This window comes from Zootermopsis nevadensis, unplaced genomic scaffold (assembly GCF_977971745.1).
Source record: "Zootermopsis nevadensis isolate Lab colony 2312 unplaced genomic scaffold, Znev_1.0 Znev_ptg000003l, whole genome shotgun sequence".
In the NCBI taxonomy this organism is placed as follows: Eukaryota; Metazoa; Arthropoda; class Insecta; order Blattodea; family Termopsidae; genus Zootermopsis; species Zootermopsis nevadensis.
This window is the reverse complement of record NW_028259135.1, coordinates 3627271-3654992: the sequence shown is the minus strand read 5'-3', so window position 1 is coordinate 3654992 and position 27722 is coordinate 3627271. Positions and strand designations below refer to the sequence as shown.

The 27722-nt window shown below is 43.2% G+C and overlaps 3 protein-coding genes across 7 annotated transcripts in view; 1 reads left to right on the top strand and 2 right to left on the bottom strand.

The window, feature by feature from the left end:
• LOC110840507 (methyl farnesoate epoxidase) overlaps positions 1-27722 on the top strand; it is a 48510-nt gene that overhangs the window by 12869 nt on the left and 7919 nt on the right. Inside the window, exons 9-10 of one of the 3 annotated variants that reach the window (XM_087361386.1) lie at positions 6788-7056; positions 8480-8701. The exons of 1 other annotated variant lie outside the window; for it this stretch is intronic. The gene's annotated coding sequence lies outside the window, so the exon portion shown is untranslated. The remainder of the gene's footprint in view (positions 1-6787; positions 7057-8479; positions 8702-27722) is intronic. One more of the 3 variants, XM_022085583.2, reaches the window with a different exon arrangement.
• LOC110840505 (methyl farnesoate epoxidase) lies at positions 203-9575 on the bottom strand. 2 transcript variants are annotated; one of them, XM_087361372.1, is made up of 9 exons: positions 9435-9575; positions 8485-8739; positions 5929-6347; positions 5370-5484; positions 3936-4116; positions 3538-3655; positions 1931-2072; positions 777-1007; positions 203-619 (listed from the first exon to the last, which is right to left on the bottom strand). In XM_087361372.1, the coding sequence occupies exons 1-8, from the start codon at positions 9523-9525 to the stop codon at positions 808-810; spliced, it is 1521 nt and encodes a 506-aa protein (XP_087217498.1). In that variant the 5' UTR covers positions 9526-9575; the 3' UTR covers positions 203-619; positions 777-807. The 2 variants fall into 2 exon arrangements, with proteins under 2 accessions (XP_087217498.1, XP_021941273.2); XM_022085581.2 differs by having other exon boundaries at positions 203-1007.
• LOC110840506 (cytochrome P450 305M2) lies at positions 14483-25457 on the bottom strand. Of its 2 annotated transcripts, none has more exons than XM_087361353.1 (8): positions 25261-25457; positions 21803-22057; positions 21018-21433; positions 20663-20777; positions 19917-20097; positions 19596-19713; positions 16380-16521; positions 14483-15556 (listed from the first exon to the last, which is right to left on the bottom strand). In XM_087361353.1, exons 1-8 carry the CDS (start codon positions 25349-25351, stop codon positions 15345-15347), a joined length of 1530 nt encoding a protein of 509 aa, XP_087217479.1. In that variant the 5' UTR covers positions 25352-25457; the 3' UTR covers positions 14483-15344. The 2 variants fall into 2 exon arrangements, with proteins under 2 accessions (XP_087217479.1, XP_087217485.1); XM_087361359.1 differs by having other exon boundaries at positions 21366-21433.

The following is a 27722-nucleotide window of genomic DNA, read 5'->3' as shown; positions in this document are numbered from 1 at the left end:
AAATTTGGGCTTGGGCCAAATGCTCCTGAGGCTGGGCTCGATGAACCGTATCAAAAAGTTATCTGGCGACTGTGGTTAAGTTACGTGGGTCACGTACAGCAAATAAAATTCTTACCTTCAGTATTTCACTGTGACTTTAGTGATGCTTGGACATGGAATGTTTGATTTCATTCAATAGGGAAATATCGTAGGAAGACAGACATTGATCAAAATATTTTATTTTTTAATAAATTATTAGTATACAGTAGTTGACATGAAATTATATAGTATATTGACTACTTTTGTTTGTTGGTTATCAGTTGGTTTTACCCAACAAGACTATTCTTGAATGATAGTGGGTATACTGTGTGAATGACGGGGACTAGAAAAAGGCATGAATGTGAAGAGACTGGGGGTGGGGGGGGGGGCACATACATCTTTTTGGAAATAATCTTAAGTGGTAAAGTAAAGCTGTCCCAGTGCATGCCATGGAGGCACATTTGAGGGAGACTACCCATTCTTGGCCTTGGCACCAGATGGGGTGAGTGGTCAACGTCACACCCCTGCTACGTTTTACTCCTGGGGAAAGGAGCCGTGATACCCATTGAATAGGAGGCTGGGGGTGGCCACCAGATCTGGTCTGGAAGAAAAATCCTTTGCAATCTTAAGCACTGTCTGACATAAAGATCTTTGAAACTTTGTTTATTCCAAAGTGCATCTTTCCAATATTATTAATTTTATTCAAGATAAAGTTGTGTTTTGAGTTGAAGAAAATTTGGGCATTCGCACATCCTTACAAGATACTTGTCCTGATCTTGATGAGTGCTGTTAAGATTTTACATCCTCTTGGAATCGTGGTTTCAGCAGGATATCATATGGTGGTGGTGACAGTGTGATGCCCGGTATCGGTGTGGAGGAGGGCAATGTTTTACCAGGAACAGACACTAGTTCATAGTGTTGAAGGATTCCAGCAGAAAATAGAAATACACAATTTCTAGCCAGTACCTCTCCAAGGCAGCGTCTTTTACCTGAAATTAGGACATTAGAATGTTACATTTATGTGTAGATGGCTGTCTTCTGGGTTGTAGCGCCGTGTAGTCTAGTAGAAGTTTACCAACGTTTCAGAGGTCCTTGCTGCCTCCATTATTGCCCTGATGATGGAGGCAGCAAGGAGCTCTGAGACGTCCATAAACTTCTGCCAGACTACATGACACAACCCAGAAGACAGCCATCTTCAGACTCATTGCTGTGAAAACCTCAAATCCTACTTACATTCATGTGTTAGAATGGTACCATAGCTTTAAGCTTGGAAATGTGAAAATAATTCAGAATTAAATAGTTTGAAAGAAAGAATGCATTTTAAAGCCTTGTTATAATAAATCACAATCTAGAGTGAGAATATTCAGTCATCATCATAGATTATCCAGAACACTGCCCATTGACCTTTATCAATCCTCTATCGCTATGTACACAATCAAATTGCAGTAGAACAGCATTAAACGCAGTTGTTAAAGTCTGGCCAGCCGTCACATAGCTCAGGGGTTTAAATTCCCACCACCCATATGATAAAGGTTAATAATTATGGAAGTATTTGGAAAAAAACTGTCTGTTCTTCATTCTATTTGTAACTTTAATAAGAGATGTCTGACTCGGAAGTTGAAACTTATCTAAGCATATACCATCAACTTTAGAGATGAAGAAGACATCATTTCCCATTGCAGTTTCTTACGTTACAGTTATTTCTTGCTAAGTCCTACTATAAAGGTGATGCATCCCATTGGAAATACATCACGGTTGAAATTAGCGTGAGGTGTCTGTGGTCAGAGTTAATTTAAATATCTTGTTATCTTCTAGGAAGTGTCAACTGGAGTTGTCATATAAATTGATGGCATTGCTGTTGGTATAATTGAGTTACCTCAAACAGCACCTCTTTTCGTCTTTCTGAGCTTACCAACACCGAAGTTTAGTAACCAGTCATCCTTAATGAGTTCTCCATGCTCGTTGATGAATCTCTCAGGTCGGAACACATCAGGATCTCCCCAGTGTTTCTGGTCTCTGTGCACAGACCATAGATTGATAAGTACCGTCGTGTCCTGTTGAAACAATATTCGTTTTAATGCTGCACAGATCTCACATATTACTTACATTTCACCAACCACGTGCTTTATCATAGCAGGTCTAGAATTGAAGTGTTTTCTGTTGTGCCTAATAGAAACATAGCAATTAAATGGTCTGGTAGCTTCACACAACTAACTCAATAGAATAGAGACCTTGAAAAGATGACAGTTGCTCAGCTAGTCAAGTAATTCTCCACATGTCTTGGAACCTCAAGGTTCATTATTATGGCCAGTAGAACCTGTACCTATCCATGTTCTGAGTAAAATTAATCATGTACACACCCCCTCACCTTATTTCCTTAAGATCCATTTTAATATTGTCCTCCTATCTACACCTAAGTCTTGTGAGTGGCCTATTCCCTTCAGGCTTCTAAACCACAATTTATCCATGCATGCTATATGCCCTGTCCATCTCATCCTCTGGGATTTGTTGATCCTGATAATATTTTATACAGTTTTCTTGAGCTTGACAATTAATCCCTCTTGGGACCAGATATTCTTCTAAGAATCTTTTCTCAAACACCCTTAATGTGTGTTCTTCCCTTAATATGAGAGGTCAGGATTCATACCCATACAAAACAAAGAGGTAAACAGAATATGATGAGGCAAGAGATTTCGAACTGCGTGATAGAAAGTATTCCTCAAATTTAATGTATCAGAAGGTATTGAATTTAAATGGTAAGCTGAAGGGTTTATTAGATGAAGATTTCCGTCTTCTGGGTTGTTGCGCTGTGTAGTCTGGTTGATGTTAACCAACGTTTCAGAGGTCATACTGTCTCCGTCATCAGGGTGATGAATATGCCAATAGGGTGTGAGGTGCTAGGTTTATAGGCCGGAAAGTGAAAGGTGTAGCCTGCCCCGAGCCAATGGGAGCAGGCATGGGATTGGACCAATGGTAGCACGTGGGCGAGAAAGTAGAGAGAGAAAGGTTGAGTTTGGTTGGATGGATCAGGGCCCTGAAAAGGGGGCCATATTAGTGGTCTGGTTGGTTCTGGCGGCGCACTCTTGCTCGCTCTCGGGAGTCCTCGAAGTGTGTGAATAAGAGGCTTCCAGGACCGGCTCAGGTGAAGTCCATCTTCGCTGTTAAAGTTATCGGGATGTAGTTCGATTTCGAACGTTTGCCTGGACATAATTGTACTGTTTACAGTACGCAAGATGTCACTGGAGGACACATTACAAAAGTGAAACTGTGAGTCGATGAAAACAAATCGGAATGGAGAGAAGAGAAAAGAAAATACCATAATCAATATAAAGATGTAAGGGGGAATGAAGATATAGTTCCAGAGGTTGTTGCTGCTGCCATCATCAGGGTAATGACAATGCCAGCAAGGTCCTCTCAAATGCCGTCTTCCTACTCTCTGCTATGAGAACCTCAAATCTTACTAAACAAAAGAAGGTGGAAATAATACGCAAGAAAGAACACTGTAAGAGAGTTTCTTACCTTGGGGATATCATATCCATACAGTATTGTGTCCTTCGTAACACGTCGGGGTCCAGTAACTGGTGTGATAATGTACATCCGGTGAACCTCCATTAGTACTGCTTCTAGGTATGGCAGGCTGAACAGATTGTGTCAACGAAAATTAGAAAGAAACGTTTCGAAAATATTGAAAAATGTGAAAGGAAAGTTCTAAAAAATATTTTCCAGGCTAGACCGAAAGGTATTGTGACATATTTCATTGTGGGATTATACTGAAATAATTTATTTTAATCTTTACTCTGCACAAAGTGCCTGAGCAAATAAATTATAAATCTAGATATAAAGAAATGATTAACTAGGAGGATGGACGTTAGGTGCAGTTACATACTGACTGTTGTCCATCCAACTTAGAGACATACTGTGGTTTGTCACTCAGCTGGGGCAACCTGTTCCTCCCCACAACAGCGTCAATCTCTTCCTGAACGTTCTTCTGTACATCAGGGTGAAGAAGCATCATGAGTACCAGAAAATCAAGAGTGTTGCCAATTGGAATGGCACCAGCAATGAATAAGTCCATGCAGATTTGAATCAGCTGATCACCTGTGGATCAACAAACTAGTTATGGTAATACTGATTTGCTTTTGGTTGGAAGCATTCAGTTTGTGCCTCTCACATGGACTTGTGGTCTTGGACCACTCAAAAATGAATTTCAGTCCGCTTTCACCACGGATGTTTCAATCCTACCAAACGCCTAATGATTCGCTGAATCGGAATTATTTCTGATTTGGAACAGGAAAGGAGGTTTACTCCGTGAAAACAGGAAAAGAAGATGCATTTACTTTGACAATTCAAATCACACATTGACATGATGTTAATAATACGGTGACTAGATTTTAATTTCACTGTACTTGAATTAACGGGAAATTATGCATCTTTCAAAAAGTTCCTAAATTGAAGACTACAAGGGTAGAACTCATAAAGCCTAATTTCCTATTACCATACAGATCTTGTGCTGTAAATGCTATATTTAGGTAATTATCATTTGCTCGTTATGTTCCATCGAGTCGTTTCCGGCTCATGGCGACCTCATGAACCCAGGTTCTCCACATTGCACTGTCTTTCACTTCCTCCTTTAGTTCGTCCAGATTTTGCCCGGTCAGTTCTTTGGTGGAGTTTGACCGTCCATCCTTTGATTTGTTACTATTCCCTAACACTGAAATTCTGTGATTTTTATTTATTTATTTTTGTTCTGGGATCCAATACCTGTTATTATACTTTTGCACCTGTATCCTGATGATGAGGCAGGAAAGTCATAGGCTGCTTAGTTTTCTCTGTGTTTATTTCTGGACCAAAATACTTACTAGTGTTAATAGGCATAAGTAGTCAAATTCTTGTTTAATTAATTTTAATCATTCATATTATGGAGAACAGATGAAGCAGTTGCTATTGTGCATTGATTATTTATATTATTAGACTTGTGTCATGAATTTATGAACTGAAAGTCTTTGCAAATCTCATATTTGTGGTATTTGGAGATGATGACATTTTGGTGTTTTTTTCTTAATGATGTTAGGAATTTTGATAATCCTGTTAAAGGCTGCTTTGTTGTAGTAGTGTGAATTTTGAAATTTGAAGCTAAGAATATGAAATTTACTTTTCTTGCGTCTCCATGTTCACAGTTAGTTATATGTAGAACCTGAGAGATAGGAATTTCTGGAAAAGTTCACAAAATTGGAAAGTTATTTCATCAATTTAGTCTGCTATCATATTTTTGCTATTAGAATAGTAACTATAAGATTAAACAAGTTAGGTAAAAGTGGACGTGTAAATCAATATAGCAATAAAACACTTACAAGTGAAGTTAGAAGTTTCGAGGTGCTTTCTTGCTTCCATTTCATGGAGGTATGCATCGATGAGGTCATTGGTTACATTTGGGTCATACCGCTTGTAATGTTCATTGATAGTTCCCTGTTGGAACATTCAGACATTGAAATCATACTGCAATCTGTTATGTTTCACATTTTTTACTGGATATACCGAAATAATTGCGTCTTTTATACTGACGCTATCAAACATTTTTGGTGAGTACTTATTTATCACTTTTAAGTGCTATGTTAACAATAATATTGTTATGTACTATCTACTTTTACATTCAGTAACCTAGCATTTTGCCTACAGATTGTATTTTCTTATAATTCTCAGAATGAACTGCAATAACTTATTTATCTTTGTAATGGAGACAGGTTGTGTTTTATTTGAGGTTGGAACTGTATTATAAATCTTATCTTCATCAACTTTCTCGTGTTTCGAAGGGTTATTGCTTGAAACAACATAGCAGATTAATCTTCTGCGTGCATCGTTTTAATAAACTCTGTGAAAAATGTAAACAATAAACGTGTTGCTCGTTCTTACCACAATCATCTCCTTGAGCCCGGTGTTGATGCGCGTGATGATATTGTAGCCACTCCAATCTGGCGCGAAGAATCGTAGCCATGGGAACTGATTGAGAGTGCCGCCAGACATGTCAAAGGCCTTGGCCCGTTGACTCATAAGTTGCATAAGCTGCTGCAGGCGAGGGTCGTCCCATGAAGAGAAGCGTGTACCGCTCACCATCACCCATAGAACGTTGAGCACGCAGGGCGTTACGTAGCGTCCCACGCTGATCTCGCGTGTACCTCCATCCCCTTCCTTACCCAGCGTCTCCAGCAGATCTAACACCTCCTTCGTTATCATGTCCTCCATTACCTGCTTGCCGTAACCCACCTGTTTGAGATGCCGCACCACGAAACTACGCTGTTCGTGCCATATCTCTCCTTCCGTGAAAGTTATTCCTGGGAAGTATTGGTCCACAAATCAGTTAGCTCTTCAAAGTTATTTATGCTAGGCGGTCTGTAGTACACGGAGTTAAAAAAAATAACATAACGAAGTAGATAAAAGTGATATTTCATCCTCTCATTCTGCCCGCCACAAACGTGAATGGAAGAAATAATATTTTTTATCTTCGGCTAAAACCGGACGTAATCGTAGTGTTACGAGTAAGCCTATAGATGCGCCACTCATTGTATTTATTGTGAACTACATTTTTACGTAGATGTAAGATGGCTGAAAGCGAAATACGTGTGTGTTTGGTCTGTGAAAGACTGCTGCTATGGGATTTTAAAAATAAAAAGGAGATACAACAGAGGTGTCTTCAGAAAGTTTTGTAATTAAATTGCTTTGGAAATGGAAAGCACAAGTAAGTAACGTTACTACTTTTATTCAATAATTGCAGAATTCTTGTCGCATGCGGGAGTTACGGCCACTATGGCAGCTACTGGAATCAGTTTGACGTTGGCCTAACCACTGTTTGGTATTGCGTTTCCTGTGGCGTTTTGAAGTCTGCTTCATGTTCAGTCTACTACTGCAAATGGAACTTCTGAACAACATAAATTTCGGATCAACAAGGGTGGTCTATAAAACGGGTATCCCAATTTCCATCAGGGACTTTCGGATATTTTCATCAAAACCGCATCTAGAATGGGTCACCAGTTTGTGTTGAAGGTATGACGCTCAGTACCAGCACCGACTGTAAAACGAATTAGACATGACCTTAACGCCTTCTACACGGCTACATGGCTGGACTGTTATTTCGAACATTGTCCATCGTCTTGGTTATCTGTTCAAAGACGCACAACCTTTCGGAGACTGGATGATACCAAGCTCTGCCTGAGGGACCCACCGGAACAGGCACCCCTCTTTCATATCCTCACCTGATGACGAGACAGATCGAGACGATGGACAGTATTCAAAATAACAGTCGAACTTCGGGCAATAGTAATTAGTAGCATTTAATAAACTCATATGAACATTCAATAAATTATCTTCAGTTATGACCCGGCGGTCAACGAGTCGATAATAAAGTGTGAATGTGACCCCAAGTCTCTAAAAATAGAGGAAATCTGACCAAATGCCCTTGCGATAGGGCAGACCTTATCTCGTTTCATCCTGCGATGCTTATATTGCCTCATCGGGAGAAAGTTTGGATTGTGGTCTTGCAAATTGTGACGGCTTGTAGTCTTGTTGGTGTTTACCTACGTATGTCCTCCGTCTGTACCTACAAGAACACAACCCAGAAGACCCCAGTCTATAACAAAATACCATTTCCATAGTTTTTATTTAATTTTTTATGCTGTAATTTTTCTGTCAGTTTGTTACTAGCTTTATACGCATTTAACGTTTCATGTAAAATGATACTCCCATTTAAACGACTGGAACATATTTTCATAACAAGCAACAAAGTAGGTTTAAGTGAATATTATGGGTCCGCAGTGACCGCGCGGTCTGAGGCTTGGTCCCTGGGACCGTGGGTTCGAATCCCACTCAAGCCATGGATGTTTTTCTGTGTTGTGCTGTCCTGCGTACAGGTAGATTCCTTGCGACGGGCCGATCCCTCGTCCAAGGAGTCCTACCAAAATGTCTATAGATCGAATCAATGAAGAGTTGGGACCCGCAATGCTCAGGAACTTGAAGAACGGGTCGTTCCCAGTATCCCCAGTAAGTGAATATTATTTTCACATGTTATAATTACAGTAAATCAATTAAAGTTAAGAAACTGTGTGTTTTTGTCCTCATAAGTTTTGAACAAGGTAACGGATTTTCACGAAACGTGGTACTAATGTTATTCTGACAATTACAAACATGAAGGCTATTTGAAACTTTGAGAATGTATAGGGAAAAATTTATAGAACTCGGTGGGAAAGGATGGATGAGTTGTAAACCAATATAATTCATGCAAACATCACCAGAAGGAAAATAGATCCAACGTTCTGTCTTCTTGGCTGCTTTGTTGAAAGATGGCAGAAAGAAACTTGTAACGATATGAGAGTATCTGCAAGTTTCTGGTAACCATTAAGTTAATAATAAGCAAATATAGGACCGCAACTTCAGTATGGACTGACTCCATTAGACCGTCTTCGTGTTTTAGCTCACCTTTGCGAGCTCCCATGCAGCGGAGCTTGATGAAGAAGTTGTAGGGTCGGCCTTCGTACTCCTCTTGAGTGTGAACCTGATGTACCACTTCATGTGTTAACACCACGATGGTCCGTTCGTTTCCCAGCTTCAAGCCTACGACGGGAGAATTGTACTGTTCCGCCATGTGGGCCACGGCTAGGTGCATGTACCCCTTCTTACGACACAGCCGTTTAAGGTAAGGAGCGCTCCCCACGATGGGCAACCATACTGGCCCTAAAACACATTACAAGGACCTTCGCAGCAGTTGTGACCAAACAAAAGTATCAGTCAGCAAATTGTGTGCTTCAAGGTCACAGCAGAATCGTGCAACGTCGCAACACAAACAGAATTGGCAACGCTGTAATGGCAACTTGACAACATTTCCCGGCGTTGAATTGTAACTATCGCAGAGCTAGTCGAGAAATCTCTTACCTTTCATTCTTTACCGTGTTTACAAAGGGTCTGATGTAACATGTGTCGTTAGAAACTGGTTTTTTACTGTGGGCAGTTGTTAATCTCTTGCACAACCCTTGAGCTATAGTATCATCCTTTGTCGGCCGTCGTCATTGAATTATATTCTTAACTAATTTAGACAGGTTTACGTTTTCCATAATTTAATTTATCTTAGATTAATTTTAATAATCTGCTGTCTTTCGTTCTACTTATCAGTCTAACAGAGATTGTCCCGCCAAAATTCTATGCTAGTTTATTTACCCAAAATTTGAGTTACATGTCTAGCCCACCATGGTCTACTGCTGTGAACATTTTGAGACATAAAGCAAAAACGTCGCTGTTTATGGATATCAGACAGGGCACTGAGCCAGTTCAGTCCAGAAACGTCCCTTTTGGTCGGTAACTTTCGTAGATTTACCTCCAGAGGTCTGTACTTCGTTTCCCCCTCACACAGAGGCGTATTCTTGTTGACTAACCTGGTGGGAAGTTCCTAGGCTTTCCGTGTGTCTTGATATAGAACGCAACGGCAAGTGTGAAGGTCACGGCTAGAAGGACGAGGGTCCACATGGCGACCGGACCGGCTGTCTCTGCGCTTGTGGCCACGCGAACAGATGCAAGCCCTTTTATCTTTTCGCTTAATGGACCTCAAAAAAAAAAAGGGAGAGAGAGTAGCAAAGTCCATTTCCGGACCATCGAATCTGTGAATGGGGTCAGAGGGAAGCCATTTTTAGGTTACGTGTCTCGATATCAACCATAATTTTTCTAATTTAAGTGTGTTGCCTTGTCAAGGACAAAGTGATAAGAAATTGTGCAGTTAAAATAATATGGCAACACTTATATAAATAAACACGCATGTAAGATGTTTACATGATAATTTATGGATTGTATATTATTTAAGATGTATCGATTATTCACTAATTTCCACGTAACATCAAGCGATTAATCGTAAATGTGGGAATAGTATTTCCGAAATTACAAACGCTTATGGATGATTCAGTCTGTGAGACCAAATATGTATTTGATACGGGTAGAATTTTCAATTAAGAAATATGAAACAAATTACGTATACTCTGGTTAAATGTAAAGAGAAGTATTGAATACGGCAGCGAATGAATGACATTACGATGCAGAAAATTTATTTGAATTAATGGGCACGGGGCACAGAAGTTTGCAGTGTAAAAGGAAAATACGGACTGAGCTGTGAGTTTCGAAATGGCTTCCCTCCAGTCGCAGAAGAGGGATCCGTGCTGTGAGCTAATAGATACCAGTTTATACGTAATTCAGCAGAGTTGCGAAAATTTGATCCAGGAGAGTCCAGGCGAGACTTAACTGACGAACGTTCTTGCGTGGTTGTTGAATTTTAATGCACACTCACTGGCTGCGTGAAGATTAGCCGAGAGGCTCATAACATCCATAAATCAGACTGCGAGGCCATTTGCATAAGCGGAATTTTGGTGTTGTAGGATTTGAGGTTTTCACGACGGTGGATCTACAGATTTCTGTCTTCTGGGTTGTTGCGCTGTGTAGTCTGGTCGATGTTAACCAACGTTTCGGAGGTCATACTGCCTCCATCATCAGGGCGATGAGTATGAAGATTTCTGTCTTCTGGGTTGTTGCGCTGTGTACTCTGGTCGATGTTAACCAACGTTTCGGAGGTCATACTGCCTCCGTCATCAGGGCGATGAGTATGAAGATTTCTGTCTTCTGGGTTGTTGCGCTGTGTAGTCTGGTCGATGTTAACCAACGTTTCAGAGGTCATACTGCCTCCGTCATCAGAGTATGAAGATTACTGTCTTCTGGGTTGTTGCGCTGTGTAGTCTGGTCGATGTTTACCAACGTTTCTGAGGTCATACTGCCTCCGTCATCAGGGCGATGAGTATGAAGATTTCTGTCTTCTGGGTTGTTGCGCTGTGTAGTCTGGTCGATGTTAACCAACGTTTCAGAGGTCATACTGCCTCCGTCATCAGAGTATGAAGATTACTGTCTTCTGGGTTGTTGCGCTGTGTAGTCTGGTCGATGTTAACCAACGTTTCAGAGGTCATACTGCCTCCGTCATCAGGGCGATGAGTATGAAGATTTCCGTCTTCTGGGTTGTTGCGCTGTGTAGTCTGGTCGATGTTAACCAACGTTTCAGAGGTCATACTGCCTCCATCATCAGGGCGATGAGTATGAAGATTTCTGTCTTCTGGGTTGTTGCGCTGTGTACTCTGGTCGATGTTAACCAACGTTTCAGAGGTCATACTGCCTCCGTCATCAGGGCGATGAGTATGAAGATTTCCGTCTTCTGGGTTGTTGCGCTGTGTAGTCTGGTCGATGTTAACCAACGTTTCAGAGGTCATACTGCCTCCGTCATCAGGGCGATGAGTATGAAGATTTCTGTCTTCTGGGTTGTTGCGCTGTGTAGTCTGGTCGATGTTTACCAACCTTTCAGAGGTCATACTGCCTCCGTCATCAGGGCGATGAGTATAAGATTTCTGTCTTCTGGGTTGTTGCGCTGTGTAGTCTGGTCGATGTTAACCAACGTTTCAGAGGTCATACTGCCTCCATCATCAGGGCGATGAGTATGAAGATTTCTGTCTTCTGGGTTGTTGCGCTGTGTAGTCTGGTCGATGTTAACCAACGTTTCAGAGGTCATACTGCCTCCATCATCAGGGCGATGAGTATGAAGATTTCTGTCTTCTGGGTTGTTGCGCTGTGTAGTCTGGTCGATGTTTACCAACGTTTCAGAGGTCATACTGCCTCCGTCATCAGGGCGATGAGTATGAAGATTTCTGTCTTCTGGGTTGTTGCGCTGTGTAGTCTGGTCGATGTTTACCGACGTTTCAGAGGTCATACTGCCTCCGTCATCAGGGCGATGAGTATAAGATTTCTGTCTTCTGGGTTGTTGCGCTGTGTAGTCTGGTCGATGTTAACCAACGTTTCAGAGGTCATACTGCCTCCATCATCAGGGCGATGAGTATGAAGATTTCTGTCTTCTGGGTTGTTGCGCTGTGTAGTCTGGTCGATGTTAACCAACGTTTCAGAGGTCATACTGCCTCCATCATCAGGGCGATGAGTATGAAGATTTCTGTCTTCTGGGTTGTTGCGCTGTGTAGTCTGGTCGATGTTTACCAACGTTTCAGAGGTCATACTGCCTCCATCATCAGGACGATGAGTATGAAGATTTCTGTCTTCTGGGTTGTTGCGCTGTGTAGTCTGGTCGATGTTTACCAACGTTTCAGAGGTCATACTGCCTCCGTCATCAGGATGATGAGTATGAAGATTTCTGTCTTCTGGGTTGTTGCGCTGTGTAGTCTGGTCGATGTTTACCAACGTTTCAGAGGTCATACTGCCTCCGTCATCAGGATGATGAGTATGAAGATTTCTGTCTTCTGGGTTGTTGCGCTGTATAGTCTGGTCGATGTTTACCAACGTTTCAGAGGTCATACTGCCTCCGTCATCAGGATGATGAGTATGAAGATTTCTGTCTTCTGGGTTGTTGCGCTGTGTAGTCTGGTCGATGTTTACCAACGTTTCAGAGGTCATACTGCCTCCGTCATCAGGATGATGAGTATGAAGATTTCTGTCTTCTGGGTTGTTGCGCTGTGTAGTCTGGTCGATGTTAACCAACGTTTCAGAGGTCATACTGCCTCCATCATCAGGACGATGAGTATGAAGATTTCTGTCTTCTGGGTTGTTGCGCTGTGTAGTCTGGTCGATGTTTACCAACGTTTCAGAGGTCATACTGCCTCCGTCATCAGGATGATGAGTATGAAGATTTCTGTCTTCTGGGTTGTTGCGCTGTGTAGTCTGGTCGATGTTTACCAACGTTTCAGAGGTCATACTGCCTCCGTCATCAGGATGATGAGTATGAAGATTTCTGTCTTCTGGGTTGTTGCGCTATGTAGTCTGGTCGATGTTTACCAACGTTTCAGAGGTCATACTGCCTCCGTCATCAGGATGATGAGTATGAAGATTTCTGTCTTCTGGGTTGTTGCGCTGTGTAGTCTGGTCGATGTTTACCAACGTTTCAGAGGTCATACTGCCTCCGTCATCAGGATGATGAGTATGAAGATTTCTGTCTTCTGGGTTGTTGCGCTATGTAGTCTGGTCGATGTTTACCAACGTTTCAGAGGTCATACTGCCTCCGTCATCAGGATGATGAGTATGAAGATTTCTGTCTTCTGGGTTGTTGCGCTATGTAGTCTGGTCGATGTTTACCGACGTTTCAGAGGTCATACTGCCTCCATCATCAGGGCGATGAGTCTGAAGATTTCTGTCTTCTGGGTTGTTGCGCTGTGTAGTCTGGTCGATGTTTACCAACGTTTCAGAGGTCATACTGCCTCCGTCATCAGGGCGATGAGTATGAAGATTTCTGTCTTCTGGGTTGTTGCGCTGTGTAGTCTGGTAGAAGTTTTTACCGACGTTTCAGAGGTCCTTGCTGCCGTCATCCTTTTTCGTCGCCTTTCGCAGTTCATTAGAAAAAAAATTTCTGAGCTTACGGCTATAATCAAGGAGATTCTGACTTGAATCTCATCTGTGTTACCCTACATCTCCAGAGTCTCGTGATACTAACCATTTATGATTGTCTTCTGACCTCATTTGGTGCTGTTTCGAATTGTCGTTAGCGTAAAAATGAGTCAAACTCTTTATCGTGTGCGTGCCCTTAATAGAGGCTGTTAAGGGCCCGGATGGTTCAATCAGTAGAGACTAACTACGACCCGGATGCCGAGGGGTCATTTCTGGGTTTGTTCAGTTGGCAATTCGGCCGGAGCATATAATTGCCACCAATCGCCACTAGAGTTCGTGGAACTCTTAGGTCTATCTCTATATACGTGTATGTAGCCGAGTTTAGAAATTGAATTAAACGACACTCCAGCACAATCTACATTGAATGTATTTATGGGTTTCATATCGTTCTCATTATACGTCTCTAAACAACATTGACCTTTGGAATGGTGACACGTGTTTTGTTTGAGAAAGTATGCGAATTTGAACTTCGTGATGCAAATGATTAAAAATTTACTTAGGTTATCGCATTCTTTTCTGCCTCAAGAAAGCAACGACATGTATCCTAGAGCGTTCTGCCATCTATGTTAGAGTATGTAAGTTACTACGAAGCCGGAATCTGTCTCAATGGCTAAGTCGGTTCATTAGTTATTTTTAAATCGTTTTCTTAACTGCATAGATTATACAGCGTATATGGTGCAAGGATTGTAAATAATGGATATGATATTTGTCTAAGTGTTGTCACTAAACCAGAGGTACTGTCCCGGCATATTTCTGAAGGGACTGAAGAATACGACGAAACATTTGAGCCATGATGGACGATTTCCTGATAGATACGTAAAAGGATTATCATCGGCGTGCCTTTGTAAACTTATGATGTGGTACTTTAGTGGGAAGCACGTTTTATCGTAATAGAGGAATATGTAATGTGACCGACCCTAGAGTGTGACATCTGGTGCCGAGATAATAATGAGTAGATGTAAGATTTGAGGTTTCCATGGCGGCGAGTCTGAAGGTGACTGTCTTCTGGGTAGTCTGGTAGACGTTTACTGACGTTTCAGAGGTCCTTGCTGCCTCCATCATCAGGGCGATGAGTCATCACAACAACCCAGAAGACAGTCGTGTTTGTTTCAGCAAGAATCTCTTTCCAGTCTTGGCCGATGCCTGGTGTTTCGTAGTTTTAAAGAGTACCTTCAAAAATGAATAATGAAATGCCAGACTGTGTTATTCAAGCAGTGTTATGGAATACATAGTCGCACGTCGATTAGATAGAATTTTATGGGATTTTTATAGGAGCTTATCCAGAATTAAATTAAATGAAGTTAAGTCCAACTTCACCTGTTTTAATTTGTATTTATTAATAAGCGACAGTGGTGTTTCTTATCTTTTCATTGGCATTTTTAAAATATGGGAAACTGATAAATATGTTTCGGACTTTGAAGTACATTGCTCTTTTTTTACGAGAGACTGTCTCCCCCCTGTTACTTCAAGTAAAAATTATTGCCTACACCTGATATAGATTAATATTTCCTCTTTTTTTTTGGTATAAATTAGTCAAATCTGAACATCTCAGTTTCATTTCTGCAATTGAAATTCTTTTCCTATATCGCACTAAATTCGAGAAAGTTAAATTTGATAAAGATCTTAATATTATATCAAAAAAGGGCTGGCTTCAATCTCCAGCGCCCTTTGGGAAAGGAGGCCAGATGTTCTCTAGCGCAAGTCTAGACGCGGTGGCACCATTTTTTTTTTCGTTGTCTGTAAATGCTCTTAGAATTCAGAGTACACTTATAAGCGTATAATTTTAAACTCGGAATTTGGAAGGGGCCTTTTCGGGGCACGTAGACATATGTTTGGTACGTTTTGTTTCTTGTAGGTCCCTTCTTAGCTTTACTGTGCTACAAAAACGGAAGTTTCGTATTTGAATGCTCCAGACGAGGTTTGAGCATCGCCGTGTACGGCTGAGGGGTAAGAATCAGTCCGGGGATCGGTGCCTCATCGGGCAGCTTCTTGCCCGGAACAGGCAAAATCTCGAAGTTCTGCAAAACCCCAGCGAAGAACATGAACAAGCAACTCTTTGCCAGTGCTTCTCCAAGACACCTTCGCCTGCCTGAAAAGTGAACAGGACCCATTACGAGGACGCTTCACTTACGGCTAGTTCCTCGAAAATAAAGCGTGACTGAGGACCTTCTTTGTGCCGCTATTGTTTTCAAGTGAATTTACAAAAATGTATTAGCCTCCTCGCGCAGTCATAACAGTCTTATACTGAAACGTCGGTAAACTTCTACCAGACTACACGGCGCTACAACCCATAAGACAGCCATCCTAAGTAGATAATTTCTTGAAATTAGAGAAGGATTTTCTCATATGTTATCGGTATATTAATATTGACATTTTTGGTTGGTGGCTGTAAACTTTTCACTCTCTCCTGCACAAGAATACTCTATATTTATTTAAACTACTTTTTAGTTGATAATGGGAATGATTTGTGAAATATTAAGAAGTTGTAAGTGGGTAGGATTTCTCTGAGTCAATGGGTTATCAAGATGGTAGTTGAAACGCTGGAAGATTTACTAAAATATGTCGACAACTCCATTATCTGTCAAAATCAGACAATATGTACACGTGTTTCTGCGCTCGGAAATGGCAACATTGGGAATCCCCAGGTTGTCTACCTTACCATGGTTACTTTAGTTACAATGGTTACTGTAGTAACTATCAGTACCTTGTTTACCGTGATAACCTGGGGAATACCCAGTCACCCAGGCAACTTTGAAGTTACTCGCAAAGGTCAAAGTTTTGGCAATCCTGCAAGAATTGTTTCACTGTTCGTACATTTTATAGCTTGAATTTATCTCGCAAGGACATTTAATCATATAAATTGCTGGCGGTTTGACTTTTTGCCAGTGGAAACCGATTACTTTTCCACTCACCTAGCCCGAAGGGGAGAAACCACTCGTCAATGATGAGCTTTCCGTCGTCGTCCAGGTGCCTCTCTGGTCTAAATACCTCGGGGTCTCCCCAGTGCTCCTTATCATAATGGACTGACCACATGCTCATAAGCACAGTTGTGTCCTACAACAAGAGAAACACAGTTCACGTCTTCCTGGACCTGAACATGTTCATTACCTCAAGATTCGAGATATAACTGTACGGGAAAGGTGATTTGGAAGGTACGGAATATTTTAACCTTAACTCGTTGTATTTTCGTTTGGTGAGAGAGCGACAGCGTGAGTTTTTAAACGCACAAAAAAGCTCGAAAGTTACCTACGACTTTGATCTTCTATGTGATCTTTTGTGCCTATCCAGTAGATCAAACTGTGTGACCGATTTCGATCAGACTCAGTACTAGTTGTTGCGTTTCTTCCTTGAAGGCAACAGAGTCGCATCTTAAGAGTTTCTCTTGTTAGTTTATTTTGAAGTTATGCTTTAACGACTGTAATACGTCGGATTATATACCGACGATTGCGAGGATGATTAATGCGTCTTTAATTCGTAAGGACGTGGAAGGAAGCGGTAGTGGTCCAGTTTTAAGTACTGCCCTGGAATTTTCCCGAAGGGACGAGGAAAACAGCGAATGACCTCAGTCACGATGGCTGTTTGATCCGAGGGCCTCCCGTTGAGGTAGGACGGAGGCAGTATGACCTCTGAAACGTTGGTAAACATCGACCAGACTACACAGCGCAACAACCCAGAAGACAGAAATCTTCATACTCATCGCCCTGATGACGGAGGCAGTATGACCTCTGAAACGTCGGTAAACATCGACCAGACTACACAGCGCAACAACCCAGAAGACAGAAATCTTCATACTCTGATGATGGAGGCAGCATGACCTCTGAAACGTTGGTAAACATCGACCAGACTACACAGCGCAACAACCCAGAAGACAGAAATCTTCATACTCTGATGATGGAGGCAGCATGACCTCTGAAACGTTGGTAAACATCGACCAGACTACACAGCGCAACAACCCAGAATACAGAAATCTTCATACTCATCGCCCTGATGATGGAGGCAGCATGACCTCTGAAACGTTGGTAAACATCGACCAGACTACACAGCGCAACAACCCAGAATACAGAAATCTTCATACTCATCGCCCTGATGATGGAGGCAGCATGACCTCTGAAACGTTGGTAAACATCGACCAGACTACACAGCGCAACAACCCAGAAGACAGAAATCTTCATACTCATCGCCCTGATGATGGAGGCAGCATGACCTCTGAAACGTTGGTAAACATCGACCAGACTACACAGCGCAACAACCCAGAAGACAGAAATCTTCATACTCATCGCCCTGATGATGGAGGCAGCATGACCTCTGAAACGTTGGTAAACATCGACTAGACTACACAGCGCAACAACCCAGAAGACAGAAATCTTCATACTCTGATGATGGAGGCAGCATGACCTCTGAAACGTTAGTAAACATCGACCAGACTACACAGCGCAACAACCCAGAAGACAGAAATCTTCATACTCATCGCCCTGATGACGGAGGCAGTATGACCTCTGAAACGTCGGTAAACATCGACCAGACTACACAGCGCAACAACCCAGAAGACAGAAATCTTCATACTCTGATGATGGAGGCAGTATGACCTCTGAAACGTTGGTAAACATCGACCAGACTACACAGCGCAACAACCCAGAAGACAGAAATCTTCATACTCTGATGATGGAGGCAGCATGACCTCTGAAACGTTGGTAAACATCGACCAGACTACACAGCGCAACAACCCAGAAGACAGAAATCTTCATACTCATCGCCGTGATGATGGAGGCAGTATGACCTCTGAAACGTTGGTAAACATCGACCAGACTACACAGCGCAACAACCCAGAAGACAGAAATCTTCATACTCTGATGATGGAGGCAGCATGACCTGTGAAACGTTGGTAAACATCGACCAGACTACACAGCGCAACAACCCAGAAGACAGAAATCTTCATACTCATCGCCCTGATGACGGAGGCAGTATGACCTCTGAAACGTTAGTAAACATCGACCAGACTACACAGCGCAACAACCCAGAAGACAGAAATCTTCATACTCATCGCCCTGATGACGGAGGCAGTATGACCTCTGAAACGTCGGTAAACATCGACCAGACTACACAGCGCAACAACCCAGAAGACAAAAATCTTCATACTCATCGCCCTGATGATGGAGGCAGCATGACCTCTGAAACGTTAGTAAACATCGACCAGACTACACAGCGCAACAACCCAGAAGACAGAAATCTTCATACTCAATGCCCTGATGATGGAGGCAGTATGACCTCTGAAACGTTGGTAAACATCGACCAGACTACACAGCGCAACAACCCAGAAGACAGAAATCTTCATACTCATCGCCCTGATGACGGAGGCAGTATGACCTCTGAAACGTTGGTAAACATCGACCAGACTACACAGCGCAACAACCCAGAAGACAGAAATCTTCATACTCTGATGACGGAGGCAGTATGACCTCTGAAACGTTGGTAAACATCGACCAGACTACACAGCGCAACAACCCAGAAGACAGAAATCTTCATACTCATCGCCCTGATGACGGAGGCAGTATGACCTCTGAAACGTTGGTTAACATCGACCAGACTACACAGCGCAACAACCCAGAAGACAGAAATCTTCATACTCATCGCCCTGATGACGGAGGCAGTATGACCTCTGAAACGTTGGTTAACATCGACCAGACTACACAGCACAACAACCCAGAAGGCAGAAATCTTCATACTCACCGCCGTGAAAACCTCAAATGTTACATATTTGTTATGTCTTTATATTATTATTTTGTTCTGCACTGAGGCGAGAACCGAACATACAGACCGATACTTAGATTTCATTCCGTTCAGTTCTAGAGCCACCTTTTCACTAGCGTTAAAAGATTTTCTGTATTTTTCTTTATGGTATTTGTATTTTTGACCTGAAAATTAGAAATAACTTCGCTCCAGCCAGGAATAACGGGATCAACTTCAAATCCTACGACTTTCCGGTCGTAGCTTGTGGTCTGTTTACCAGAACATTGGCTGGGGCGAATCGAATTGATAAGAAGTCAATTTCGTACACATGGCATCGATCGACATTTCTACGTCGTTTATACATTCCATGTGCCATGGCCCAGGAACTATTTCAGTCTTGCCTTCGGTATGTTATATCCGTTCAGCGTAGTGTCCTTTGTTACACGTCTCGGTCCTGCCAGTGGTGTCACCTGGTGTATCCTCTGTACCTCCATCAGGACGGCCCCAACATACGGTAACCTGAGAAAGAATGATTCTTATATTTTGTCTACACCAAAGTTGGAATCAAACAAGACGGCTGGTGAGTGAGACAGAGATGTTGGATTGCGATTCCGCTGGATTGTTTCCACACAGACTTGACAGAACAGATAACCTTCTGCAGTACAGTAAATAAGTATCTGGCTTGAGTGGAGAGGCGGCGTTTGTAGGCGTAATGAACTTACTTGTGCCTGTCGGCGAGTTGTAGAGGTTTGTCTCTCCCCACGACGGCGTCCAACTGTTCCTGAGCACGACGCTGTACCTCGGGATACAAAAGCATCATGAGAAACACATAGTCCAGCGTTGTGCTGGTGGTCTGTGTCCCCGCGATGAAGAAATCCATACAGATCATAATCAGCTGATCAACTGTAACAGAACGAGTATAGGCTGACACCGAATCACGACGAATGTTTGCGGCAAAGATGTCCCTGCACGTTGATCTTAGGCAGTATACTTCATAACAAAAACCTTTATCAAACCAACGCCGCTTCAGACAGAGGCGAGGTGAGACTTGCACTGGAAACTGTACGAAAGAATACGTAATTACTGAGTGAGATGATCTTATGATGGCGAGGATGAAGATGACTGTCTTCTGGGTTGTCGCGCCGCGTAATCTGGTAGAAGGCACAGAGGTGCTTGCTGTCTGTGTCATCAGGGTGGACGATGGAGGCAGCAAGCATCTACTAAATATAGTTACTGTATGTCAGAGTTTATAAGTTATGGGGGGGGAGGGGGGATTTTGTAAAACATTCGAATGGAGGGTTGAAGAAATTCTTACTGCAATTGTCGGATTTTGTGAACTGTTTTTTAAATCTACGAAGTTACGAATGTCGCCGGTTGAGAACCGCTGGTCATCGATTAACGATGACCATTAGTGGTCGCGAACGATGGATAAATTTTTAAATGATTTCAAGGTGTGACGCGTATTTACCTGTAAATGTGGATGTCTTATCGCCTTTCCTAGCTTCCATTTCGTGAAGGAATGCATCAATCAGGTCATTTGTTGTGTCCGAATCGTAACTTTTCTGGTGCTGTTTGATAGACATCTGCAAACAGAACATCGCAAGTGAAAGGCAAGGTTTTTCGTGTGCCTAACACCAGATAAAGAAGGCGTGTTTGGGAAGCTGAGGTAAAAATACTCATTCTCAACCGTAGTAGCATGTGGAACTAGTATGACACGCTCAGCTTGTACTGGCGTCACATATTGTCGTCTATTTGCATGAAGCACACTCTAAGGAGCCGAGCCAGAATAGTTACTGTGGACGTCTAACCTCTCCGTTTCTCACCATGAACATATCCTTGAGGTCAGCGTTCAGTCGCAGAATGACGTTGTATCCTATTCGCTCTGGCGCCAGGAACCTCATCCAGGGGAACTGGTTGAGTGAACCCCCCGTCAAATCGAACGCTTTGGCCCGAGCCGTGAACAACTGCTGTAAACGATGTAGGTTCGGGTCGTCACGTGACGAGAATTTGTCGCCAGTGGTCAGGACCCACAACACGTTGAGCACGCTAGGGGCAAACGTGACCCCCATGCTGACATCGCGCCCCACCGCAGAAGATTCTCCGAACAGATGCAGCAACTCATGAAGCTCGTCCATTATCTTACCCTCCATCAGCTCCTTACCGAACCCTACCTGTCGTAGGTGACGAACCGCAAAACTCCGCTGCTCTTGCCAAAATCTGCCGTCTGTAAATGTGATTCCTGCAATTCAAATACAGGGCATAAATGAATGTGGTTGATGATGCCTGTTGGTTACGTGGTATTGTACTCTACAACATTGTCCTCGCCTACTGCAAAAGTCGTCATGTATCTACGACACTCTTCTCTCGTTAGGCTGGCATAACTGAGGAAATGCATTTCACAATTCAGGACCTCTCTCGATAAGTTGTAGTCAGTTGATTAAGATTTACCTGTTTTTATGCCAAATTTCTAAGAAATTGCCTGAAAGTATTGAAGGGACACTTCAAAAGAGTCCTCGGTTTCCAAGTCGTGTTTCCGACCCTAACAAAGTAGATGTCAGCTGCAGTTAAGTTTTGATGGGTCATGTCACTCAGACAAACCGAAGCCCACCTTTGCGCTGTCCCATCCCCCGCAGTCGGGTGAAGAAGGAGTCCGGTCGTCCGTCATATTCCTCGCTGCTGAACACCTGCTTAACTAGTTCTTGGCCAAACACGATGACGGTGAGGTCAGTTCCAAGTCTGAGCCCCAGGACCGAGGTGTTGTAATCGTGAGCCAGAGCTGCTAGAGCTTCGTGCATGTATTTCTTCTCGCGGCATTTTATCTTCAGGTCAGGGAAGTTTCCTACCACAGGCAGCCACGACGGACCTTTAAGAAAAAGAAGTCAACTGTGTAATAAAGCTCTGATGGTGTCTGTCGCTGTCTTTCTTTATCGCCCTGATGACGGAGGCAGTATGACCTCCGAAACGTTGGTAAACATCGACCAGACTACACAGCGCAACAACCCAGAAGACAGAAATCTTCATACTCATCGCCCTGATGAAGGAGGCAGTATGACCTCTGAAACGTTGGTTAACATCGACCAGACTACACAGCGCAACAACCCAGAAGACAGAAATCTTCATACTCATCGCCCTGATGAAGGAGGCAGTATGACCTCTGAAACGTTGGTAAACATCGACCAGACTACACAGCGCAACAACCCAGAAGACAGAAATCTTCATACTCATCGCCCTGATGAAGGAGGCAGTATGACCTCTGAAACGTTGGTAAACATCGACCAGACTACACAGCGCAACAACCCAGAAGACAGAAATCTTCATACTCATCGCCCTGATGAAGGAGGCAGTATGACCTCTGAAACGTTGGTAAACATCGACCAGACTACACAGCGCAACAACCCAGAAGACAGAAATCTTCATCGCCCTGATGATGGAGGCAGTATGACCTCTGAAACGTTGGTAAACATCGACCAGACTACACAGCGCAACAACCCAGAAGACAGAAATCTTCATACTCATCGCCCTGATGAAGGAGGCAGTATGACCTCTGAAACGTTGGTAAACATCGACCAGACTACACAGCGCAAGAACCCAGAAGACAGAAATCTTCATACTCATCGCCCTGATGAAGGAGGCAGTATGACCTCTGAAACGTTGGTAAACATCGACCAGACTACACAGCGCAACAACCCAGAAGACAGAAATCTTCATACTCGTCGCCCTGATGACGGAGGAAGTATGACCTCTGAAACGTTGGTTAACATCGACCAGACTACACAGCGCAACAACCCAGAAGACAGAAATCTTCATACTCGTCGCCCTGATGACGGAGGAAGTATGACCTCTGAAACGTTGGTTAACATCGACCAGACTACACAGCGCAACAACCCAGAAGACAGAAATCTTCATACTCGTCGCCCTGATGACGGAGGAAGTATGACCTCTGAAACGTTGGTTAACATCGACCAGACTACACAGCGCAACAACCCAGAAGACAGAAATCTTCATACTCGTCGCCCTGATGACGGAGGAAGTATGACCTCTGAAACGTTGGTTAACATCGACCAGACTACACAGCGCAACAACCCAGAAGACAGAAATCTTCATACTCATCGCCCTGATGAAGGAGGCAGTATGACCTCTGAAACGTTGGTAAACATCGACCAGACTACACAGCGCAAGAACCCAGAAGACAGAAATCTTCATACTCATCGCCCTGATGAAGGAGGCAGTATGACCTCTGAAACGTTGGTAAACATCGACCAGACTACACAGCGCAACAACCCAGAAGACAGAAATCTTCATACTCGTCGCCCTGATGACGGAGGAAGTATGACCTCTGAAACGTTGGTTAACATCGACCAGACTACACAGCGCAACAACCCAGAAGACAGAAATCTTCATACTCGTCGCCCTGATGACGGAGGAAGTATGACCTCTGAAACGTTGGTTAACATCGACCAGACTACACAGCGCAACAACCCAGAAGACAGAAATCTTCATACTCGTCGCCCTGATGACGGAGGAAGTATGACCTCTGAAACGTTGGTTAACATCGACCAGACTACACAGCGCAACAACCCAGAAGACAGAAATCTTCATACTCATCGCCCTGATGACGGAGGCAGTATGACCTCTGAAACGTTGGTTAACATCGACCAGACTACACGGCGCAACAACCCAGAAGACAGAAATCTTCATACTCGTCGCCCTGATGACGGAGGCAGTATGACCTCTGAAACGTTGGTTAACATCGACCAGACTACACAGCGCAACAACCCAGAAGACAGAAATCTTCATACTCGTCGCCCTGATGACGGAGGAAGTATGACCTCTGAAACGTTGGTTAACATCGACCAGACTACACAGCGCAACAACCCAGAAGACAGAAATCTTCATACTCGTCGCCCTGATGACGGAGGAAGTATGACCTCTGAAACGTTGGTTAACATCGACCAGACTACACAGCGCAACAACCCAGAAGACAGAAATCTTCATACTCGTCGCCCTGATGACGGAGGAAGTATGACCTCCGAAACGTTGGTTAACATCGACCAGACTACACAGCGCAACAACCCAAAAGACAGAAATCTTCATACTCATCGCCCTGATGAAGGAGGCAGTATGACCTCTGAAACGTTGGTTAACATCGACCAGACTACACAGCGCAACAACCCAGAAGACAGAAATCTTCATACTCGTCGCCCTGATGACGGAGGAAGTATGACCTCTGAAACGTCGGTAAACATCTACCATACTACACGGCGCAACAACCCAGAAGACAAATCTTCATACTCATAGCCCTGATGATGGAGGCAGTATGACCTCTGAAACGTCGGTAAACATCTACCATACTACACGGCGCAACAACCCAGAAGACAAATCTTCATACTCATAGCCCTGATGATGGAGGCAGTATGACCTCTGAAACGTTGGTTAACATCGACCAGACTACACGGCGCAACAACCCAGAATACAGAAATCTTCATACTCACGGCTGTGAAAACCTCAAATCTTACATTTGTGTTAATTTGTTTGACTTCACTCTGATTGTAACGGATTTATTTTTGGAACACTGAATCGTGCACACATTCGATAGCATACTTAGGACGAGACATTAATTTAACTCCATGGAGTAGACTCAGCTACCCGATAATTTATTTTTCATTTATGGACTTCGAAGTTCCATACGAGCCCGATGAATCCAGTCAAATAGAATTTTTCATTTACCTCACGTGTGCTACACACCGTCCATGTCACCCGGGTTGATTTTATAATTCTAATATTTGGTACCAAAAACTGCGGCTGAGTTAGCTTTCCTGCTTTGATATTGAAGTCAGGTGTTCAAATTTCGGCTCGAAGATTCGTTATTTTCCCATCAAACAGTACGCATTTCTCGTTTACCCACGCCTGCTGCATGTTTCGACTGTTCAGGCTTAGGTTGTTAGTTCAAATGAAGAACTTAGTCTTCATGCACCTCTGATAGCTTTGAGTGATCAAACTGCCTTCAACCTTCACATATTGACTACTGACTAATGTTAGTAACTTTAAGACAGAACGGTAACTTACCGGGAGGGAATTTCCTCGGTCTCTTGAACTTCTGCAGATAGAGCTTGACGGACAGCAGAAATAGCACTGCGACCAGTATCAGAGATAACATTTTGAGAGGTTATTGGAAACATCTTGCTTCGTTGTTCTTATAAATTCTCAGCTAATGGGACTTTGTGCCCATTAGGGCGTTACAGGCAACGCAGAGGTCAGATTCATCGTCACGACACTCGTGTTTTGTTTCACAGTTCATAGGTAATGCGTAAGAAAACTGGTCGCATCTCACGGCCGACCACAGAGCTGGTCTAATTGAATCCTACAACTGTAGCGGTAACCTTAAAACCTTGCATACCGTGTAGTGTATTGGAATATAATATTAAAATACGCATACAAACAAAACTGTTTACACTTGAAGGACACTAATTCCAAACGCGTTTCGACCTCAAGAGATCATCATCATATTTTATATTACAGCGGTAACGTTATTTTAATAGTCGTTTAAGAAGTAAAATATGTCGGTTTTTTAATTATCAATAAAGCATAGTTATAATGGGTGATACATATGTGATTTAATGGATATAATATGACCGTAGGGGTCCGCAGTGGCCACGCGTTCTGAGGCGTGGGCCTTGTGCCGCTTGGTCGCTGGGACCGTGGGTTCGAATCCCACTCAAGCCATGGATGTTTTTCTGTGTTGTGCTGTCCTGTGTACAGGTAGAGGCCTTGCGACGGGCCGATCCCTCATCCAAGGAGTCCTACCGAATGTCTATAGATCGAGCCAACGAAAAAGTTGGGACCCGCAGTGCTCAGGAACTTGAAGAACGGGTCGTTCCCAGTATCCGCAGTAATATGACTGTAAAGCATTGAACTTGAATATCGTGATATTCTTCAGAATTTTTTTTTGGCGAATCGACGCCATAGGTAGTATCAAGCTGAAATTTTGAGTTACATAAGTGTTCATTATGTAACATCTGTAGTCGTATTTCGTATATAACATCGGCTTACTCTTTTGTTGTTAATACGTTCTTTTACTTTCAAGTAGGCGTATTTTAACCATTACAACCTTTCCTGATTTGATTCCAGCTTAAAATCTCCGAAGGCAAATTGTCAGAAAATCACGCTTAAAAATATGCCGACAGAGTTACCAAGAATGCATTTCATATTCCGTATGGAGCTGTCAACACGTGTTGGAAACGTGTCAGTGGTCACAACTGATTATTTAACGGCCCCTGCATTTAAAAACTGTTGGGAAGTAGATACAGATTTAAGAAGGGTAAATACGAACACTGATGTCCTGTCAACGCAACGCATGTTTTATATCGCATAACGACATGTCGCCAGTACAAGTGTTTTTTTTGTGAATATGATAATCGTCAAATGCGACTGCTAAAATACATGTATAATAGAATGGTATGGATCAGTACGTTTACAAAACGGTAAAGGTCGAAATGCTAATATACAGAGTGAGTAAAAAGTATGTTTACAAAGTAAGACTTGAGGTTCTCACAGCGGTGAGTATGAAGATTTGTCTTCTGGGTTGTTGCGCTGTGTAGTCTGGTCGATGTTTACCAACGTTTCAGAGGTCATACTGCCTCCGTCATCAGGGCGATGAGTATGAAGATTTCTGTCTTCTGGGTTGTTGCGCTGTGTAGTCTGGTAGATGTTTACCAACGTTTCAGAGGTCATACTGCCTCCGTCATCAGGGCGATGAGTATGAAGATTTCTGTCTTCTGGGTTGTTGCGCTGTGTAGTCTGGTCGATGTTTACCAACGTTTCAGAGGTCATACTGCCTCCGTCATCAGGGCGATGAGTATGAAGATTTCCGTCTTCTGGGTTGTTGCGCTGTGTAGTCTGGTCGATGACGGAGGCAGTATGACCTCTGAAACGTTGGCTAACATCGACCAGACTACACAGCGCAACAACCCAGAAGACGGAAATCTTCATACTCATCGCCCTGATGAAGGAGGCAGTATGACCTCTGAAACGTTTGTTAACATCGACCAGACTACACAGCGCAACAACCCAGAAGACAGAAATCTTCATACTCACCGCCCTGATGACGGAGGCAGTATGACCTCCGAAACGTTGATTAACATCGACCAGACTACACAGCGCAACAACCCAGAAGACAGAAATCTTCATACTCATCGCCCTGATGACGGAGGCAGTATGACCTCTGAAACGTTGGTTGACATCGACCAGACTACACAGCGCAACAACCAGAAGACGGAAATCTTCATACTCTGATGAAGGAGGCAGTATGACCTCTGAAACGTTTGTTAACATCGACCAGACTACACAGCGCAACAACCCAGAAGACAGAAATCTTCATACTCATCGCCCTGATGAAGGAGGCAGTATGACCTCTGAAACGTTGGTTAACATCGACCAGACTACACGGAGCAACAACCCAGAAGACAGAAATCTTCATACTTATCGCCCTGATGATGGAGGCAGTATGACCTCTAAAACGTTTGTTAACA

Excerpts from the sequence above, each read along its gene's own strand:
- LOC110840506 (XM_087361353.1), bottom strand. The coding sequence starts at position 25,351 with ATGTTATCTCTGATACTGGTCGCAGTGCTATTTCTGCTGTCCGTCAAG. Across the intron at positions 22,058-25,260 it reads ACCGAGGAAATTCCCTCCCG|GTCCGTCGTGGCTGCCTGTG; the intron begins GTAAGTTACCGT and ends TTTTTCTTAAAG. Across the intron at positions 20,098-20,662 it reads TAAGACATCCACATTTACAG|TTGATCAGCTGATTATGATC; the intron begins GTAAATACGCGT and ends GTTCTGTTACAG.
- LOC110840505 (XM_022085581.2), bottom strand. The coding sequence starts at position 9,525 with ATGTGGACCCTCGTCCTTCTAGCCGTGACCTTCACACTTGCCGTTGCG. Across the intron at positions 8,740-9,434 it reads GCCTAGGAACTTCCCACCAG|GGCCAGTATGGTTGCCCATC; the intron begins GTTAGTCAACAA and ends AATGTGTTTTAG. Across the intron at positions 6,348-8,484 it reads CTGCATGGGAGCTCGCAAAG|GAATAACTTTCACGGAAGGA; the intron begins GTGAGCTAAAAC and ends AATACTTCCCAG.